General features: G+C 39.4%; 1 protein-coding gene across 11 annotated transcripts in view; it reads right to left on the bottom strand.

The window, feature by feature from the left end:
- The window catches only part of akap9 (A kinase (PRKA) anchor protein 9), a 64072-nt gene that overhangs the window by 15800 nt on the left and 26431 nt on the right, over positions 1 to 21841 (bottom strand). For 6 of the 11 annotated variants that reach the window (XM_034892686.1, XM_034892687.1, XM_034892697.1 and 3 more), the window contains 12 exons: positions 21271 to 21552; positions 19533 to 19666; positions 18470 to 18666; positions 16703 to 16935; positions 10748 to 10910; positions 8229 to 8323; positions 7677 to 7794; positions 6646 to 6684; positions 5478 to 5710; positions 4014 to 4133; positions 1786 to 1806; positions 363 to 539 (listed from right to left, as the gene is read on the bottom strand). In XM_034892686.1, coding sequence (XP_034748577.1) covers positions 363 to 539; positions 1786 to 1806; positions 4014 to 4133; positions 5478 to 5710; positions 6646 to 6684; positions 7677 to 7794; positions 8229 to 8323; positions 10748 to 10910; positions 16703 to 16935; positions 18470 to 18666; positions 19533 to 19666; positions 21271 to 21552 — 1812 coding nt within the window. The remainder of the gene's footprint in view (positions 1 to 362; positions 540 to 1785; positions 1807 to 4013; positions 4134 to 5477; positions 5711 to 6645; positions 6685 to 7676; positions 7795 to 8228; positions 8324 to 10747; positions 10911 to 16702; positions 16936 to 18469; positions 18667 to 19532; positions 19667 to 21270; positions 21553 to 21841) is intronic. The other 5 variants (XM_034892691.1, XM_034892692.1, XM_034892690.1 and 2 more) reach the window with 4 other exon arrangements.

Genomic DNA, 21841 nt, shown 5'->3' with positions numbered 1-21841 from the left:
CATCAGTGTCATCACTAACAACAAACTGTTGGGCAGCTGAAGTAGACACACCCACACATTGTTCTCTCTGTGCGTCTCAACCCTCCTCCCTTTTCTTCTCCAGTTGTCACCACATATCTATACAGACACACACGCGCGCGCGCACACGCGCACGCACACACACACACACACACACGCACACACGCACACACGCACACACGCACACACGCACACACGCACACACGCACGCACGCACACACGCACACACGCACACACGCGCTCCACAGCTATTGTTCAGACTGCTTTTTTTCCCTTGCCGTTTCTTACTCTGTCCCCTGGACATCCTTCATCTCCCTCTCCCCCACTCCCCTTCCCTTCCTAACCTTCTCCAGGGAGTCAGCGCTGGCTAGCAGGGCTTGCTCCAGTTCGCGGATGCGGCTCTCCAGTTTGTCAATCTCTTCGTCACGCTCTCCCAAATCACGACGCAGCTGCTCTGAGCTGAGCAGCAGCTCACTGCACCAATCCGCCTTCTCCTTTAGCTGCGAGGTCAGCTGGTCCACCTGGTAGTGCGAGAGAGAGAGAAATGAAGGAAGCAGAAGAGAGAGAGAGAGAGAGAGAGAGAGAGAGAGAGAGAGAGAGAAAGAGAAAAAGAGAGGGGGGGAGGGAGTCATTTAATGGGAACCGCTCTCAGACACCACATGTTACAGCATTGCTGGTACATGTACAGCTGGCTGCGAGGTCAGCTGATCCACCTGAGAAGGGGGGGGGGCCGAGAGTGAAAAGAGGTGCAGGGACAGAGGGGGGAAAGAGATTTCATTCAGAGGGGACACAAAGAGCACACACAGGGCAGTACTTTAACCAAGAGGACGGTTGGCAGGTAACTGATCCATCTATGAGACGGCAAAACATCAGCAGATCAGTGAACGGGAGGAAGAAGGATCCACAGGAGGAAGGTTTGTTTGGGAAAATCTAGAGGGGAAACTGTCCCCCCTGCTAGATTTAATAAGAAAATGATGTTGTTTCGTAAAAGAATCACTGACTTTTTTAGGTATCCTGTTGCTTCAGAAATGCCTTCAAAAGATATTATAGAAATCTGAGTTCCTATTCAAAACAAAATGACACTGCAGTAAGGCAGATAAAATACACCCCCTCACTGACAGCCCTTCATTGAATATAAATTGTACAAGAGAGTATGATGAACTCTTCATGAGAGTACTTTTGCACTGTATGGTTTATTTATATTTCTTTAAGCTTTACTGTACTAGAATGTCCTTTTGTGATTCATTAATGGATGGAATTCAAGTCAATTCCAGAGTGTTTCAAATTCAAAATTTCCCGTTGCTAATGTGGCAAATAATGATTTTTCATGGTTAGTTTTACAACTACAATTCTTATATATGTAAGATGGTTCTTTGCATGGCCTCAGAAAAAAATAATAAGCCTTTTAAGGTATGCAAACGTGAATTTCATATCGAAAGACAATCATCATTAGAGAGGATACTTTCATGATGTTTGTTTTACACTAAGCTGGTGAACACCCTTCTTCCACCCCAATTTGTCTTCTGTTTTGCTGTTTAGTTTGGCACTTAAGGGTGGCACAAGAGAAAGGAGAAGAGTGAGAGAGGACAATGTTTTGAAGTCTCTTCCAAATGAAGACAAACACGGCAGAGATGGATCAAACTGGAAAAACAAAGAGGAAAGCGAGATGGACAGGCCAGTAATTGCTACAGGATTGGGCAGGATTACTAAAACTAACTATATGCTCTCTGGGGTAGACTTGATTCTACGTTAAGCTAGAAGCAATACCTTAGAGCTTACTCCATCCACCTGTAATAGCCGTGGGAGAGAGAAGGCATAAAGGTTCAGAGGATGGAGAGTTCATGGGCAAGAGGGGGAAGAAAAAGCACTTAGTGATATAAATGTGGCATGGGTCTTTGGAAAATATAGACGTAGTACAGGTTATCTATCTTTTAGGTATTTGCCTGTGAGTTTAAAGCACAAGTGAGACTGATATCAATGCTATGAACACAAGGAAACCACAGAACTCATTGCTAAATACAATCTGAAGTTGTAAAATTCAAGTCTTTAAACAAACATATCTTTCAAAGACTAACAAGCAGCAGGGGCAAATCGGGGATTCTTCCGTTACAAAGAGAGTAAGGAAAGGACAGTGAACATTATGATACCGCTGAGCATTTTCATCTGTGCCTGAATCTTGTTTTGTTTTGTTATGCTTTGTCTTGTTCTGTGTAGTTTAGTTTAGTTCATGTTTTCTACCTCCCCTGTAAAGTGACTTTGAGTCTGTGAAAAGTGCTATATAAAAAAAGGCCATTTATTATCTTCCCCTGAGTGATTAACTGAATTAACTTGTCAAATGATGTTTCAGATTGGGCAAGTCAAATGTGCTGAGGGCCCATTACCCAGTGCGGCTCATTTTCTTTTATGTCACCAAAAGGCAAATGAGTTATGAGTTAATACACTTTTATTATTAATGTTATAAACATAATGCCTTCAAAGTTAGCAGGGTGTGATGCTTTACTGGCAAATTACTTTTTCCTGTGTAATGATCCAGGCGATTGGTTTTAGGACATAATTAGCGCTTCAAATTAGTCACAAAATAATGACAACCGTGTTGATCAAAATTAAATTTCTCCTTGCCCAGAGTGAACTGGGGGCTAGATTGTGAGTGGATGAACATTTACAGTCAATGATGAAATCCTTGAGAAGCCAATGAGTAATATCAGCACAGACAAAACAAAAATACATAGACAACATCAAGGTTAAAACTGCTCTGATGAATGAAACTGATGCACAAAAAGAAATGTCATTCTGCCATTTTCTGCTAAACATGAAAACTTAAAAAGGCAGGTTAAGACCTTTTTCTATTACTGTCAACTACTCCTCATATAAAATGATATACAATGAAAATTCGACCATCAAAATCCAGTCAGAAATTCAGGACAGGACCAAAAGAAGGATGTTCGAAACACCAAACTGCCTGTATGTTGTGGAAATCAAATATTATTGGAAAGACTGGCAACCGTATCTGTAGAAGCTAACTGGGATCCTATAACAATAAAGATTACAGACATCTTGGTGCAGGTGTAATGTCTGTCATTGTTTACTTTTTTAACCACTTGGGGGCAGTGGAACAAGGAGTAAACACAACAGGGATTTATTATAGCCTTAAAAAGTCGATGTGGCGAATATGTTAGCCAACACATCCAGCAGAGCAAAATCAGTATTCATTTGAAGTGGAATTATCCAGCTATTTAGCTGCTAAATGCTCCACTATGTTTACCAGCTAGTTGCCAACTATGTCTGTCTGTTGTTGGATGCTGAGCAGGCAGCATACATTGGATATCTGAGCACATGAGCTAGAAACAAGGTTAGTGACACCAATGAGAGTGAACCATGTTAAGTTGTGGGCTGTAAAGCACAAAAAATCTAAATTATAAATAAATTATTAAAAAAAACACTCAGTAGAGCTGAGAGGAAATGCAGAGTGAGAAGGTGATCAAATCTCTGTGGGTTGATCAATACAATCGACACCTTTCACATTACAAATTTTCAATTGATCTATTGATTCTAAAAAATATAGATAAGTGCAACTCTAATCTAAATTGTTTGGATTTAGCCTGTAAAATCTCAGCAGTTCATAAAATCAAATCAGTCATAACCTCATGACATGAGTATTCACTTGTGAAATGTGATGCCTGATGTCAGCTAATCTTATCACTTCCACTGTATTGTGTTTTAGATGATATGCATATAAACGTGCATATAAAACCCACTAGTACCAAACTTACCAAGGTTCACAAGGAACAAACAATCCCACTCTCACTCTATCGCCTGTGTAAACACTCCCACGATTTGGTGTCATTATGAAGGCAGCACAGGTAATTCTACCAGCTCTATTGTTCTTTATGCTGCGTGACTCTCATCTCAGTTTTTATAGCTATGTTATTTTCAGAAAATAGGCATCTCCATTAATGCGTGGTCCTCTGGCAGAGAACAGAGCTTTCTCTTGTTACCTCTCGGTTTCTTTGCTCAGAGCCAGCCTGAAGCTTCTGTGGATTCTTCAGCTGTTGTTCCAGTTTCTGGATCTCCTGCTGGAAGAAATCCCTCTCATGTTCTCGGTCCACAGCTTGTTCCTGGACACAAAAAAAAGACAAGAATATGAAAATGTAGAATCAGATCTTCAATACTTGCTCACCTTATTTGCAAAGGCAAATTTAGAAACTGGTTTCCTTGTCAAAAAAAAAGCTCATATTGATTGTTGGTATTGATTATTTTAATAATCAGATGCTTTGAAAGCAAGGGCCCTATTTTAACGATCCAAGCACGAAGCGTGAAGAGCCTGGCGCAGGTGCATTCTGGGAGTGTACGAATCAACGGCAGAAAAAACGCGTGAAATGAAAGCATGAGAGCCAACAAATCTATTTCACATTGTAATATTTTTTATTTTTTATGTTATGCATGCTTGTGTGCTAATGCGCGTCCCTGTGTATTTAACAAGTACAATGTGCACACGCTGTGCAGGAGCTTAAAATATTTGCGCTCTAAAAACACCACAAAAACAAAGCCGCTATATAGACCAGGTTTTTATTGGTCAATGGCGTGATCACTTTCCGCTGCCTCAAGATAGCAACATGTCAAGAATGCCCCTGAACACACCTCGCTGTAAGACCAACACACCCATGGGCGCAGGCACATCTGCTATTTAAACGCCACGGGCGATGGACGTGATATTGACAACTATGTTGATCTTAACTAGCAAAGATACTTGCGTTGGGCTTTGGGCTGCGCCAGTTGCATGATTGTGTCAATTTTCCTGTTTGTGTGTAATCAAAAACAACAAGACAATAGAACTCCTGGCCAAGTGGCCTAATTATGATTATGGTAACAAACTTATTAGACCATGAGCCAGATGTGAGATAGATTCCCCCCTCCCAAAAATAATAATAATATAATTATAAGGTCACCTTTTAGATATGTTGACTAGTTTGAGCCTAGTAATTTGTATTTTGAATTATTTGCAGTTACCCCTGCCATGACTTAACTTAATGTTTAAAAGATGTTGTCTAAAACATATCCAGTCCCAAGAAACAGTAATGGTTGTAACATACCTTGCGAGGTATTGTGATCTGTTTTAAAAAAAGTTTAATTTTTTACATGCCAGGTTATTACTAATGCAGTTACTAAAAAACTGCATTAGGGATTATTTCTTGATTAATCAATCAATAGCTTGGTTTGTAAAATGTTGAAAATGTAAATAAGAATGAACATAAGCATACATTCTTCCCACCATTTTATTATCCAACCAAAAGTCTAAAACTCAAAGATATTTAATTCACTGTGATAAACGACAATAAAAGCAGCGCACATTTTACATTTAAGAGCTGGAGACACACAGTTTTTGGACATTATAGCATACATAATTTAGAATATTGAGTAAAAGCTACATGAGGCTATTGGCCATTTTCTTTGTCACTCACATCAAGGAACCTCCGGTTCTTCTCCAGCTGTTTCTCCAGAGCTTGGACCTGTTGTAGGAGGTCTCCGCTCTCTGTGCTCTGAGCGTGCTCCAGCTCAATCACTCTGTTGACCTGCTCCTCCAGCTCCACCTCCAGGAGCTTCACCTGCTTCAGGAGGTCGGCATTTTCCTTTTCCGCCTGACGCTGTACCTCCACCTTCTCCTTCATCAGCTTTTCCGTCTCCTCCAGAAGGTCTACAGAATACAGTGGAAGAAGGAGGGGCGGTTAGGCATCACTGCCTGTCAACTATAGCTGGTGAACTTCAGTTAATGATTCATTCAGGTTTTGGTGATGAACAGGATGCTGAGATGAAGCTACTGAAGAGTCTGAAGTCTGTGAGCCATCTGATTGAATTGAATTGCTTTTTGAAAAATAGTATTATTATGTCAACTTCCTTCTCTGAAATGTTGCAATTTTATATGTTGTGGAGGTCACGTATATGGCTTTAACTGAATACAGGGCTAACTTCAGACTCTTCAAACATCTCAGTCAACTTCCCAACATGATTCCCCATCATGATGCCTCTTTGCCCTTCAGCTGCCACCAGTTAACAACCCACAATGGTTTACCCAGGATCAAACTCTGCAGGATTAGTGCAAAAGTAAAAGGTGAAAGAGTGCAAGTGACAGAACAAACACGTGGACAGCCCAGACATTGCGATATCCATGCCCAATAAGCAATTACAGGCAGGGGAGATGGACTTCCTGAACAGCCAATAATCTCACTCAATCAAAGAAATACTGTAAGCACAGCATCTACAGTTCTAAAAACATATAACAATAATATGCCTTAATTCAGAGTGCAGATGATTGACAGAAAGGAAATAATAACTAAATATAAGTGGATCTGAATCTGGAGATTACTTTCATTTCATCATGCTAAAATGAGTGCTAACATTGACTCCAAGACATTAAAAATGATGAACCGGGTCGAAAATCAATCAAGATGAAAAGCTGAAGCAAAGGTTAGTGATTGAACTGAGTGAGTTTGTGAGCCAATAGCAAGCAAGCTCCAAGCTTTGTTGGATTAGTTGCTGAATTAGAGTTAAAGAGATATTGTGTCACTCAGCTACAGTAGACATACGGAACACATAGTAGACATGACTGAGCCATGCTCAAAGTGGACACACCTGCTTCAGGTGCTGCAACCATTGCAGCTTCAACTAGGCCTACAGGAGAATAAGAAAGCACAGGAATGTAACATGCTCTGGTTTTTGTCATGAACATGAAAAGTCTTAGATAAAGAATAGAAAAGGGTGACGACAGAATGGCAGTGCTTTTGTCTGTTTCACGCCAGTAGGTTAAGGCTGAAGAAAGGATGCTGTGAAAGGAAAACGTTTCTGAAATAGCCCCTTTGGTTTATACCCTTTAGATACAGAATACTCACCATTTTATCAGAGAAATTACTGGGATACAGGGGTTATATAATGCAAAATTAGCAGATACCGTTATCGAGCTTCATGTTTCCAGAGAATTTCTTGGCAAATACCTGTAAATATATGACTTGAGGCAAAAATACTGGTAGCAACTTTGTAAGAAATGTAAAGTTGTCTCAGAGTTGTTACAATGGAAAAAAAACATTCAAAACATTTTTTGAACTTTTTGACCCTCGGTTTGAATTTCTCTTGCTAACAAGGCACCTAAATTATCGCTAATGCAGGCTATTTGATAAACAGTATAAATGCAGATCTGGGTATTTTTATTGTATACTGTCAATATACACTTCTTTGAGGCGCTAAAACAATGATAACGACTGCTGTATGACATGCAGCTGACTGACTCTGGGTTAATGTTTCACACATCAAGATGTAATTCAAGGAACGCTTCATGATTTAATTCAGGTGAGTCATTTTCTTTTAATACAACCACACCAAACTAACTGAAACTTCAGCATTGATTAAAAAAAAGAGCAGAAAACCTGAGAGATTGTGTATTTTTGTTTCCTATCTATTTGGTAACAACAACTATGATGCAATACAGTTCACATAATCAAACATACACTAAATTCAGTTCCAGTTCAAACGCTGAAAAAATGACTTCCTAATATGTTCCTTTCAACTGTAAGGATAATAACTTCCTGTGCATTTAGTAGCTAAACTTCCTGGGCTATTTATTATCTGAATAAAGTATATTGTCGGTAAATGAATTCTGGGATACTTACGAAGCTCACGGGGCCCGGCATTCTCCCTCATGGCGTCTTGTTGCCGTGACAGCAGCGCCCGCTCCTCTTGCATCTGAAGCCTCTCGTTCTCCAACTCTTGCAGCCGGCTACCTGTCACCTGCATAGAAAAAGGACATTCAGTTACGGACTGGCAGAAAATGGATACAGGAGTATGTTGAATTTAAATATACGTTGTTATTTAATATTTAGACTGGTGATGTTCTGTATTTGACAATAAGAAAATGATATAGTATATCACCAGCGCTTTAGCTTGAATACATACGGGATTGTATGTTATTATGAAACTAAAGAGAATCAACACTACCTAATATCTTACATTTTATTTTATTTTATTTTATATGATGACCAAATTTTTTTTTCCTGGTAGATACTTTTACTAATTCAACCTCAAGTAACTATGCTTACACATGAGTCACTACTGTTCTGCGCCAGAGGCAAAAAAAAATTGACCTACAAATGTTCTAAATGTCAAGTACCATCTCACATAAAAAGGTAATTATTTGTATCCTCTCTGCTGCTGGGATGCCTCACCTGCAGCTCTTGCTCAAGGCTCAGACGAAGCTCTTCCTTGTGACGCAACTGCTCCTCCAGCACAGCCCGTTCACCCGTGTAGCCATCAATCAGACCTGAATGTGGATCAAGCAAGAGGAGGACAGTTATAGAGGGAGCTAAAATGGAAATTCATAATTTCCCTTTAATAAAGTTATTGCATCTTTCATAGCCGCCCATTCTTACGACCACTTAACAGAAGAATTAAGAGGGATTAGGCTACTTTGAGACTTGGCCAGCTTCAGTCAAACACACACCACACACAGCAGCCATCCAGATAAACAAGCACTAACAAGAGGACACAAGGTCCAAGGTTACCAACAACACAACAGCAAACAAAAACATACATACATAAATGCCAAGGCACGCAAACTTACATACAAATGCAGAAACACAAATGATCATGTCTGACCCATTTCGCTTGGCATGAAGTACAAGATTGAGCTGTATACACAATGAAATGCAGTTATTACTGTACTGCCCTGTCACAGGTCAGCAAGCATTAAGCACCAGGATGTATTCAGCTCACAGTTATAGGAAGTGGGTGCACACACACACACACACACACACACACACACACACACACACACACAGAGACTAGTAATACATTCATTAATTTACTGTAACTACAATTTTGGCATTGAATGAGATCCTTCTAAAAGGTTAAATTAACTACGTGTTTGTAGCTTATATGGGCTCAATGCACTCTGTGTGTTATCTGAAACAGAGAGAGAGGCAGAAGGTAAATGTCACCTGTGTTGTCAGTAGATAACTATTATTTTAGACATCTAAGCACGAACCAAAGCTGTGTGCAAAGTTTGCCTAAGGAGGGATCCTTACATAGCTATCAGATGCACGTGATTAATGACATCAAAAAAACATTGTCTACTAACTAAACAGAGCTCTACTGGGAATCCATAATCACACTTACTCTGCAAGACAATATTTCCACAGCTTCATGTGGTCCAACTTAGTCTTTTACACTTCTTAAACCATAACAAAAGAAGACTTTTCATCCACTTCACAGACATCCATACAGTATGTTCCGTCTATCAGTGAAGAGGATCTTTTTCCAGGATGAGCCTGTCTCTTTGGTTAATTTAAAACTGGTTTGAAAAGGCCACACCCTGAGCTTTTACCTGCGTGGATCACCCACACAATAGGAGGGGAATTATATATCTTTCTTTTCATTGGCATTTGCACAAGTATGTGTCCAAGAAACAAGAGGCTGAGCAGATTTCAAGCACTCCCTAAAAGTTAATGAAGAATTTGCATGCCACATGACCAGGGAATAGTTTGGGATGTAGCATCTATTTTCTTCTAGAGCTGAAACAATTAGTTGATTAATCAATTAGTCAAGTGACAGAAAATGATTTGCAAATAATTGACAATTGATAATTGACAGATTGTTTGTCATCTTTCAAGCAAAAATATTAAATATCTGGTTTCAACTTCTAAAATGTGAGTATTTGTTGGTTTAGTTTGACAAATAAGATAAATTATAATACAATAATGGTTAGTTGCAGTCCTATTCTATATAATGTTCTTTCTTTTATTTTTACTGTAGGTGGCCAAATTGTCTCCCTCTTTGATTGTCAAAGCTGTAAAACGTCATGACAGCAAATATTTGCTATTCTTCAGGACCTTTATAGGATTGCAGAAAACAAACATAACAGGATACCAATAAAGATGGTATAAGATTAGAAAAGGTTATACACTCACCACTGTTTAGTGTGTACACAAAGCCAGAAAGAAAGAAATTACTGTTGTACTGTACATTTGCCAATTTGTGTGAGAGACTTAAAGCTACCCCAGTCGACTGGGGAGTGAGAAAGTGGATGTGGTTGTAAGAGCTAACCCTCATGGACCAGCTGTCTCTGACATAGATGGGACATTATTCAACCAATAAGTTCTGTCACAGCACTGACAGCTGTCAACAATTGGCCACTGACTTCCTGGTGAATCGAAGTTAAGGAAACTCGAAGATTTTACTGTGTACCTTCCCCTCAAAAAATAACAAACCCTCATGATTTAGTTGCCAAACAAAAATTAGAGACAGGTTGACAAACAGAAATTACTATTTGTCGATCTGTCACCACAGATGGTCTCACACGTCTGTACTCTCCCTTTCAAACAGCTGATCCCATTACTCCGCGTAACACCCCCTCCCCCAAAAGGATGCACAGATGCTTTTTCACTTCAGTTCCTCATTATGCTCTCTGTTTTTTGTAATCATTCATTCTGACATACAGACACACATTATCACACATACAATTAGAGAAATAGAGAGTAGTGCCATTCATCCTATAAAGAGGCTATAAATAAATCCTATAAAGAAGCTGCTGGATGAAAGTACGGCGCAGACTTCCTACCCCACATGGAAAGTAACCAACATTTAAATCAAATTAATGTAAAAGCAAGAAACAAAAAGAGAAACAAATTAATGTATTCCATGCTGATCATATTTCCTATAACTAAAAAATGTTTTCAGAAAAACTCACCCTCAGCCCGGTGAAGTTCCAGAGCCAGCTGCTCCCGTGCCCGGGCCTCCTCAGACAACCGTTCCTGCAGCTCCTCCTGCTTCTGAATCAGTTCGTTCATCTCCTGGTTGTGGCGGAAGGACTCACGCATCAGCTCAGTCTGGGTCATCCTGGCATGTTCAAGCTGAGATGGGGAGAGGAAAGAGTTACACATGTAGAAGAGTTAGAGAAAAGTTAGGGAAAGATGAACTTGAATTAGCTTAGAAGAACAGTCGTTGAGAGCCCTAAAGGGGAACCTTGATCTGACTTTACATTTAAAAGATCGTCATGAGTAGAACTACTCAGGGAGTTGAGAAGAGCTGCATAATTTCTTCTGTGACTGATGATGTCATAAGGGTCATCTCGGCTTGGGCTCGAGACATTTTAACAAAAAGGTGTGCGTTACAAAGTGGAGGTGTGTGGTTTGAAAGAAAGTGTCCATTAAAGAGGCAGGGAGGATCAAATGAAATATGCTATTAAGCTGCATTATGGGAAGTGTAGGATCGAGATGCTTATTCTTCACGCACACTAATCATTTTAATTATATCCCTAATTGCTTTCAGCTGAATTACATAATGACGTAATTGATCGTATCACAGTATCCCACAAGAAATGTACGTTTTCCGATTCCATGTTGCAGAGCAAATTGTGATTCAAATCAAAATATAAAAAAAAGGGTTATTGACATTTTTGTTTTTATATATAAAACGTTTAGTCTCATGTAATGCATAATTGATCTCAATGTCCATTTGATTATTTTGACATTACTTACAAACATTTACCAACATGATATTAACAGAACCTAGAAAATATCCTTTAAAATATCATCTCATTATCATATCATTGATTTCAACCATATCTTTCGGGCCATTTGGAAAACACATTTTGTCTGCTTACAGTAAAATACTGCATATACTGTAGATTCAGTTTAATACCAGTATCATTCACTTAAAAGATTTGAAGCTGGTAAGCAATTTATCTAATTTCAATAAAACATTAAGCAAGTTGTTTTAAGTTACTTAGAAAAGCATTTTGTTGGCACCTTTAGGAATATAAAGCCATTACAAATGGCTTGACAAAACAGTTCACAGTCTTAATGCATAATGTTTAGACAGACTTTAAGTAATGGTATTGGACAAAAAGGCAACTTGTACAAAAGTCAACACCAAAATTAGGTTATGTGCACATATGACAGAAACACACTGAACTAATTATATCAAATTAGTTTAATAATCTTCAGGTTAGGTGACAGAATTCATCTTTTCCATGTGTCACAGCTATGAAGTCATCAAATTGGAATAACCAATAAACACGTTCCCATAAATTTCTTTCCATAGATTACCATATCTCTCTGAGCAAAGGTCTTATTGTAACATTATGAGAACCAGGAAGTGGTAAGATGACCCTGGCAAATAGAAGTCTTTAATCTTTCACCTACGGTTTCAAAAGCAGCACAGAAAGAGCTGCTGTGCTCCTATGTGGAAGGGCTTTTAAATTACATCATCTGAATGCACAGACCTGAACGATATAAAACAAGCTTTGGTGATTGTACCTATTAAATATTAATCAAAAGCACAATACTCTCCATCCGATGTACAGACTATTTGAAATTGCACTAACCCAAACTCTTTATACAAATTAAAAACTCCAAGACAGTTTAGATACAGAACATTTACCAGGTGTAAACTTACTGTATACGGAGGAGTAGGCAGGGAGATTTTGGAGATAACCTTAAGAAGGTGACCATTAATTCTATGATTGACATGCGAGATTTGCGTATGTACCACAACAGCATTTTTCTCGTTCAAGGTGCTGCATAATGGGAAAGGTCGGGGAAGGGGTACACGAGATTCCACTTCGTACACATCCTGGTCCTCCCCTTCCATCCACGTGCTGCTCTGCATGCCTGAGTTCCAGTAAGAGCGGTAGGAATCCATGGTAAAAGATAGATGGATGAAGGAAGACCTTCTAGCCCCGGTTATGTTATGTTGAAGGTCCTCTTCTGGAATTATCAAAAGAGGTTCCCATTTGCCATAATCTGTCAGGTTGAGCTGTGCAACCCCAACTGAGAAAAAAAAGTCCAGTGGGGAATAAAGCTGTGAGCAACGTTGTGGTAGCTCCAAGCAACAGTTTCTATGTGTTTACAACACACACAAGAAGAGTAAACAACAATTGGAGAGGGTCACATTCACACGTCATGTTAATCTCATGCTGCTGGTTGGAGGCAGAACAGGTTCCAGGTAAATATCGAGAGAGAAAGTCATCCGATTTCATTGGATTTCTTATAGTCCTACCAAAAAGTGTCATCCTCAACGGCAGGTGAAAGTCAAATCTTGCTCCGGCAGTTTAAAAGGCATTCCTGTACACAACCACAGGAGGTTTGTAAACACAAAGGCAAGCATTTCTTCTCTTCCTGTCCTCTTTGAAGATCTCCAACCCTTTTTCTCTTTTCTCTCTGACCTTCTTTCTTCAGAGTGAAACCATATCATGCCGCTCGGTAAAGCTCACACCCCCACGTCTGCTCCGGCTTGCTATCCTCTCTCTCATTGGAGATTCATTAACAATACTATGCTGCCGTAGCAACCCCGACCTGCGGGGAAGCCTCCCAGGGGCCCCTTTTAATTGTTTAGTCCAAGCGGCAGCCAGCCGAGGGTGAAATGACAGCGCTTGGATCTTAAGTCTTTCACGTTTTCTTTTTTACTTCTGTCTAGGATTGCTGTCATTTCCTCTCTACGCATGCTCCCCTTCTCATTCCATAATATTACTCACTGTAGCCGGATCTCTCTGTCCTGTCAGGCAAGGCTTACTTACCCAAGGCGGGCTACTGTCACTATGTTACACTCACTTAGCCTCCGTCTACCCACATGCTCCAAAAAAAAAAAAAGGATTAAATTCCAGACTTCCATGCCAGGTTTTCACCACTCAAGACGGGAGGATTGTTCTTCCACTTCCTACATTGATCGCACGCAGCAGGATAGTGTTCAGCAAAAGTGGGAGGGAAGCAGGTGTGGCTTCTATCATTAGAGCCAGGTAGATTTAGCAGATAGAGCAGAGGCTCTTGGTGTATATATAAATAACCTACAGAGAGCACACACCCTTCCCACAAAAAGTTGTCAAACTGGATTCAGTCCCTATGTAGCAGCAGAAAGACGCATAAGGCATTCTGACATGCTGCCTCTTGGTCCCTCCTACTGTATCTGTTTGGCATGTCAACCGTCATACTGACTGCACACAACCAATTTCCACGTCTCACTGGCAGATAATGGGAGTGGACAGTAAGTTAGCAAGCACCTTCTCTAGGCAAATCATTTACGGCAGTAGTTTAACAAAGATAATTAACATTCCTGACCGACTTGTGTCATCAATCTCTGCTTCTCAGACAAGAAGTGACGACCCAGCACCGCTTACAGACAAGACTAATGTATATCAGATCAATAGCAGCAAGGAAATCATTGAACAAACCATTAAGTGGTTTTGTTGATTACAAGTTTAATGTGCTGTTAACGGTGTGTACTTGAAGGAAATGCAAACACTGTAACACATAATTCTCTTGTAAAATCTATGGTGTGGTTTTAATGGGGATGCAATTTATGATTATTTGACTTTCTTGACTAATTTATCGTCATTAAAAAAAACATGATGTCCCAGAACCCATGTTGAAATTTACTGTATAAATTATTTAGTGATTTTCATTAAATGCGTTATTATCGGCGTTAACGCAAACTTATTTTAAAAGCATAACATTTTTTATAGCGAGATGTTTTCACACCGGATTCTAGCTAGACCGGAAACAAAACAACAGGCACGCCCCACACACTTGTTTGGGCTTGCAAGCAGGCTAAAGAGTAGTAATGTTATGTTTTGAGTGGATGGCGAGCGTGAGACGCCGAAACGGATGCCACTAAGATTCAGAATGGAAAGTTTACTTTTTAAAAGTTGCCAAATGGTTCCATTGACAAGACCAAGGGGATCTGTGTGTTTTGTTGTTGTGAACTGCGCTATCAACGCAGCACGTTCAGTCTGAAATACCACTTAATGGCCAATCACACAGCTGATGCAAATTCTCCGCCCCCTCGTCAACAAATTTTATTCACCCTTTTATTGAGGGACAGTGTTACATTGTGTGAGAGATTATTTGCTATGTTGTTTCAATGAAAAACATTTGCACAAAGCAAGCCGATCAACTTTTCCATGTTGATAAAAGCATTAAAATGAGAAAAAAATAATAATGGGACAAAATAAATTAAAAGGACAATTAAATAAAATGTTAATAAAAATGTGTGATTCATTGCGAGTTAGCTATGACATTAATGCGATTAAATATTTTAATTGTTTGACAGCACTAACATTGTTTTTTAAGTAAAAGAAAAAACAAACACATTTAAAGTTTTCTATTTTTAACCTGGAACCAGTAATTTTTCTGGCAGTTTTGCTTAATCGTTTTTTTGTTTAAATAATGGATGTTTCTTAAATTTGTTGCAGATTTATCAAATTATGAATTCAGCTGTATTGTTTACTATCATGAACAACTCACAGTTAGTGAACCAAACCAAAACCTCTTTAGTTTGTGACACCAAAGTATAGAAATGTACAGCGTGTCTAAGTTCTAGTGCTAAACAAATGATTCAATAGATAATATTCAGTCAACAGTCACTGCGGTGTAGATGGATGCGGCAACAACAGTGATGCTCGTCCTCAGCCTGAAATGTCTTTAAAGCTATTTTTAGATCGACAAGATAAAATCCATCTCAGCGTAAGTAACGCATGAATTACAGCCAACGGGAAGATGAGTTGTGCTGTGCAGTTACAGTAACACATTCAATGGCCTAGTTAGACTGGCCCTGTCTCTGTGGGCTGACACTGGACACAGCGGGATAATGACTACGATAGGCTGATCGACCAGACAATAGCTCAGTGAAAATACAGTTTGTATCTATAGGCAACCACTGGGAATGAGGCAGCTCTTTTGTGTGTGAATTCTAGACAGGCCAACTTTGTTGCTGGCCACATTCTGCAGTCTCATCCCTATTATGCCTCCCTGAACGGGCGTAGAAGCCCACAGCGGGTGTTAACAGTGTTGAGTTCGGATCTTTAAATGTTTTGACAAAGCCTAAATGTGTCACTACAGCTTTCTGCACAAACACACACATGACTGTTGATGAAGAATTCAATGAATTTCTACCTGAAAAGAACCCAGTTCACTTGACAAAGCACTTTAACTATAACTATAACACTGGAGTATTGAAAATTGGCATTAAATGTTTGTCAGAATATTAGGCGGATTTGGTCATACTTTATTATTATTATAAAGGATTATATTATATATATATTAAAGGATTATATTATCCAACTCTATGTAAACCAAGGAACTTTTTAAAATCAGTATATATTAGTATATAATGGTTTATATTTTTGGAAATTAGCTTTTGAGAGTTAGATGAAGATATTGATTACGCTGTCTCACTGGCAACTGGTCCTGGCCCGGCACAAAAACCCCTATAAAACTGTGAATTATCATTTCTATATGTTGTTTTCTTGGAGATATAACATCTTAATTAGTGAGTTGTACAGGTGCTGGTATGCAGATTGTTACCTTTTAAGAGAGGCAGGCTAGTGGTTTTCCCATTTCCAGTCTTTATGCTAAGCTGAAATCACCGGCGGCATTTTTGTCATGATAAAATAAAAGGTTTAAAAACATGTTTCTATCCCGCAGTAAAGTATAACATTGAAACTTTTGTATTGGCACCAATGTAAAATTTTCAAAAGGCTAGATAGCCCTACTATCATAAACTATTATATTATTTTGTACCTTACAGTAACTGATGCTTTAGATTAAACACTAGAAGAGTTACTTAGTGAGCAGAAAGTGCCATACACAGTCAGACAAGTGTCCAACGGTACACTGATCCCAGGCCCCTTAACCAACAACGCTTGTACCTGGTTGGTGGTGTCGTTGATGGCCATCAACATCTTCTCCAGAGCAGTTTGGAGTCGTCTGCTTATGCCCATTAAAAGCTCCTCATTCTCTAGCTGTGTCCCCGCCCCGTGCAGCAGGTCGTCCATCATCTGCTGGGACACCTCCAGACCCTCGCCAGCCTCTGTCTCCCCAGACCACAGACTCACGTTGTCTGCGGCGGCCTCGCTGCCATGGCAAATTTCTGCAGAGGGACCTGATATGACAAGAAGAACAGAGCGCAGAAAAATATCACACACCATACCTGAAGCATCGGTATATTACATTGTCAACACATTTAAAGTTCACTAGGACATAACAGCTTCCTAGAAAAGCTTGCTTTTTTTAACCTGTATGCCTAATATTTAAAAATATAAACCAGGATACTGTAAGAGAATAATCACCACACTTATATAAAATTCTGCAAGAACAGTACAAATTTAACTTCTTAAAACCATATGACGTGCCCATGACAAAATGAATTGGTGTTAGTCTTGGTGTAGGACAAGAACTACCCGTCATGAGTATTTTACAAAGCAGAGTTAAATAATCAAAACCATAAAAACTTGGAGGTATACTGTACATCATCCGGTTCAAATTACACGACTGTGCATTTAAGCTTCACAATGTAATCTACATATAATTATTTGACTTTGAAACCACATTATCAGATAATATTAAATGATACTAGCAGGCAGCGAGATGGCTCAACATTTACTCAACATATTATGCTGACAGAATTATGCAAGTCACTGGTTATTACAAACTGTAATTATTTTCATCAGAATTTCAGAGATTTAAACTCACCATAACCGTCGCATTGTGTAAAATGTCAGGAGGTCTTTGGTCAAATACAATAAGTCATATGCGACCCAGTATAACATAGCATCTGTTGAGTCCCATTAAAAACACCTAAAGTAAATATTAGGATTAGCTGGTAACATGACACTTTGTTGTCTTTAGTTCCCATGGCGTCACAACCTTCACTTATAATGAGCCATTCGGACGGCAGGCAAATCTGATATTCTTCTGACATCTGACTCACACTACTCACTGCCCAAGCTGTTATTAATTTGCATGTGATCACATTTATTTTTTGCATGATAAGTGTACACATGCATACATACACATACTGATGGTGTGTTTTCTATTTTAGAAAAATATCCACAAATACTAGGCTTAGTGAAGATTGAGAGGAGGATCCACAATTTGCTTGTGCAATAGCATCATGTAGTCATAGTAAAGTATTGCTTCTTTGCACTGGACTATATTAGCAGCAGAGGAGTTTCAACTGCAGTCACGGCTGCCAGCTAAACACTGGATGTGTTGTGTTAAAAGTTGAATTTGAAATCACATTTGAAATCTAGAACACTCCAACACGTCAATAAATGTAGTTTAAAACAGTTTTACACTACTTGGTTTGCAAATGTTTTGCGTTTGTATTTTCCCAAATATAAACTGATTCAAAGCTCTATAAAATACCACAATGCTAATGCAAGTGCAGCTGCAATGGTGCAAAAACTGCAATGCACAGAAATATGTTATAAATTCCTGTAATGAGGTGTTGTATAGGGTGTCAGTGTATACATCATTGCATTTAGTAGGTGTTTTGTTCTGTTTTCTGATGTCTTTTCTTGCTTTCTTGCTTAACAACAAAAAACATATTTGGGTGGATGGGCTGTTGAACCTGTTGCCCAAACACAAAGACCAGCATTTACCCTAAAATAATACTGAGACCTGATGTTACTTGCCTGCAGCATAAGATCTGACGGGCTCGGCGTTAGCGCTCTGTGTGGTAGAATGGGGCGTGGCTGCCTGCTGCCCTCGACTGGAAGCATCACGTAGACTCTGCATGTGGAGCCCCATCGTTTCCTCCGCTGCTGCAGTAGTCTTCAGGACGTCAACCAGCACCTGACTAAGTTTCTCATTGGCCGCACGCAGGATGTTTCTGAAAGCAGTAACAACATGTCAAAAACAATCGCAGTGCAGATGAGTTTCTTTTTCAAATCTGTAGTTTTATGTTAAGTATTAAGTGTTAATTGGCAAAAAGAAAGGCTTGAAGCTATTAACAACGTATTGGTCACGGTTTGACAGACAACATACTAACACTGAATCTACTTAAATCAATAATAAGAGATAAGATGTGTGTGTACTGGCTGCAGTGATGTATATGTGAATAATACTACTAAATAATATGTGTGGTACTCACCATTATAGTTCTAGGATTTACAATGCCTGATAGGGTACTGGTGCAATAGGTTTTATATATATATGCTATGTTATAATTGATATGGTATTAAGCAATTTGGCATAGTACAATTCAGAAGTTATTGACCACAGCATTAGTTGACAGGAAACGTGAAATCATTATCAAAATTAAGTGCAGTACGGGGGGGGGGGGGGGGGGGGGGGGGGGGGGGGGGAGTTGTGGGTTCTCTTCTGTTCTTCTGTGATTGTGAAGAAAGGCAGGGGGTATGGTGTGAGGTTTATTAAAGCATTGTACAAGATAACGCATCATTATGTTTCTATGTAGGTTAATTGTATGTTTATCGTGTGTTTATGCGCGGTGTTGCCATTTCGTTTCTCTCGAACGCCCAAGATTCATTTCTTCTATAGGACAGAATTAAAGCTTTTCTCATCTTTATTTGGCTTCAATCATATAATTATGTTTTGAAGTTGTGTAAATCACCAAGACAAACAATAAATCACTAATTGAATATATTTGGAATATACAGAATATTCTTCTTCATGGAGCATCTCTGTGCATAATGTTTTACCATGAGGAATTTGCAGGAAAAAAGTTTCTTTCACTACCTTTCAGTGTCCTTATTAGAGGATTCTCTTTCCTCTTGTGATGACAGGTTGCCTCTACCAGCCTTCTTTATTTCCGGCCCGCCGGGATCTTCCTCTTCCTCAACTTCTTCTTGGCTGTTTCCCTTCTTTAATGCCTGGACGGGCAGGAGAGAGAACACAGACAGCATCCCAGTCATTGCAAAGTCGCAGTTGAATAAACAGATTCCTGAAAACACTAGACGGCAAACGACAAGAGTGGCTGAATGCGCGACCAATAGTAAAACTGCATTCAAATAAGGCACAGCAAGGGGCAAGTAGACACACTGCCTCTTTTAATGAGCACACAGACGCACACAAACACAAAGATGCACTTTTAACTCTCTTGGAGCTGAGAAAAACAGTGCTATCTTTGTGGTGCTATGGCAACAGGTGCACCTGAGGCACAGTGACATGCAGAGGCAACAGCTCCATCTCCTGAAAGAACTGCAGAAATACAGCTCCTCTCCTCCACTCAATTCCCTCCCAGACACTGCACTGTGCAGAGACTGCCGATGAGTGAGAGCAGCACTGACTTCAGTAAAAGAATCCCTTTTTCAGATGGATGAGAGCTCATTCCAAATGACTTTTTTTTTAAATAGTTTCTGAGTAACCGACAACATACAGTGCTGTATACTCCGGGATCAGAAAAATGTAATGCAAATACAAAAATGTCAATAAATTCCTAGTTCTTAATTTGTGATCTCAACTCTTAGCTTGTTTTATAAAGCACACAATAAAACATTAATCTTGCACGAGAGAATAAGCGATGTGCCAGGTTCTAGCTGATTGCTATTTTCCACCTGTGGTCCCTGCGCAGATTGATGGACAAATACATGGGAAATGAGTATAGAGAAAGAAAGTTATTAAATAAAATAACAGAAAAGGGGAAAGAGACAATGTATGAAACAGATAAATAGCAACATGGAAGCAGTTTGAACAGGACAGGGCAGACTACCCCCCAAAACCCACGAACTCACACACGCACAATTCCTCTGATGCTGGAAATGTCTTAACAAAAGATGCTTCTGCTTTATGTACATTAACTCAATGTTTACTTTGATGAAATTCTTTAGTAAATAAGATAATTCAGGTGAATTTAGGAGAGAATAGCATAATCATGTCTGTAAACAGTTCATTAAAACTCATCTGAGCCAATAACAGAAGCTTAAGAACATTTTACTTTTTGATCCTTACTATACCACCACCAAGAGTGTGTTAGAGCAACTCATCTGACAAAGAACACTGAACCTGGCAGCCACTGCAATCACACAGTTGAAGCTTAATTATGCAATAAACGGTTAGTGAAAGCCTAGCAGGCCCTCTTCAAGGAATAAGGAGTGATTTACAAAAACAAAAATCACATATCAACATCAGGAAACACTTGCTCGCAGAGTAGATAAGAAAGTATATACAATCAAGAAACTACATTGTTATTCTTGACAACAGTAGATAAACAAATGTGCTTCCAATGAAATCCTTAAAAAGGTTGTGAGAGACAATTACAAACTATTTTTCCTATTATTGTTAGTGGTTGTATGTTTTTTTTTTTAAAAGCAGTGAAAACTTGCATAATCAATGCCACACCTGCATTGCGACAAAGTGCATCTGAAAATGAATGACACAGCAGTAATACATTCTCTCAGATGAAATGAATGAAATGTGTGGGGTGTTGAAGGTAGATCAGCACATTACGTGCGACAGCTCAGTTAGTGACACTGACCTGCTCATGTCCTGATTCAGTTTTCTGGAGCTCCTCTTTCAACTTTCTGATCTCAGCATCCCTGTCCTCCAGCTCTCTCTCCAGTCTCTCCTTTTCCACTTCCCCCAGCCAGGAGCCTGAGGTGAGAGGAGCTCTGGGAGTCATCCGCTCCTCATTCTCCATCTCCTCCACCTCCTCTTTATCTGACCGGGTCTGCATGGAGGCGCTTCTCTGGCAGGCACGCTTGTTGATACGAGCCAGCTCAATCTGCTGTGCAAACTCCACTGACATCTGAACTATGGCCTGTCAGAACATAGGGATCCAGAGATGTAGTGTCTTAGGACTCTTTGTGATATTGAGACACAGAGATCTACAGTATGTGTTATTAACAATGCTGGGATCAAATGTGTGAGTTTCCTCATACGTTTTTTTTTTAAAGACAGATAAATTAATGTAGTATATCTAGGGTTGCAACTACTGATTATTTCTATTATTCTGCTGATCATTTTTTGGATTAATTGACTAAATGTTTGGTCTATGAAACGTCAGACAAAAGTGATGACCTCAGAGGACATCTTTTAGTATCTTTTTT

The sequence above is a fragment of the Etheostoma cragini genome, chromosome 14, assembly GCF_013103735.1.
Source record: "Etheostoma cragini isolate CJK2018 chromosome 14, CSU_Ecrag_1.0, whole genome shotgun sequence".
Classification (NCBI taxonomy): Eukaryota; Metazoa; Chordata; class Actinopteri; order Perciformes; family Percidae; genus Etheostoma; species Etheostoma cragini.
This window is presented reverse-complemented; position numbering and strand designations above follow the sequence as displayed.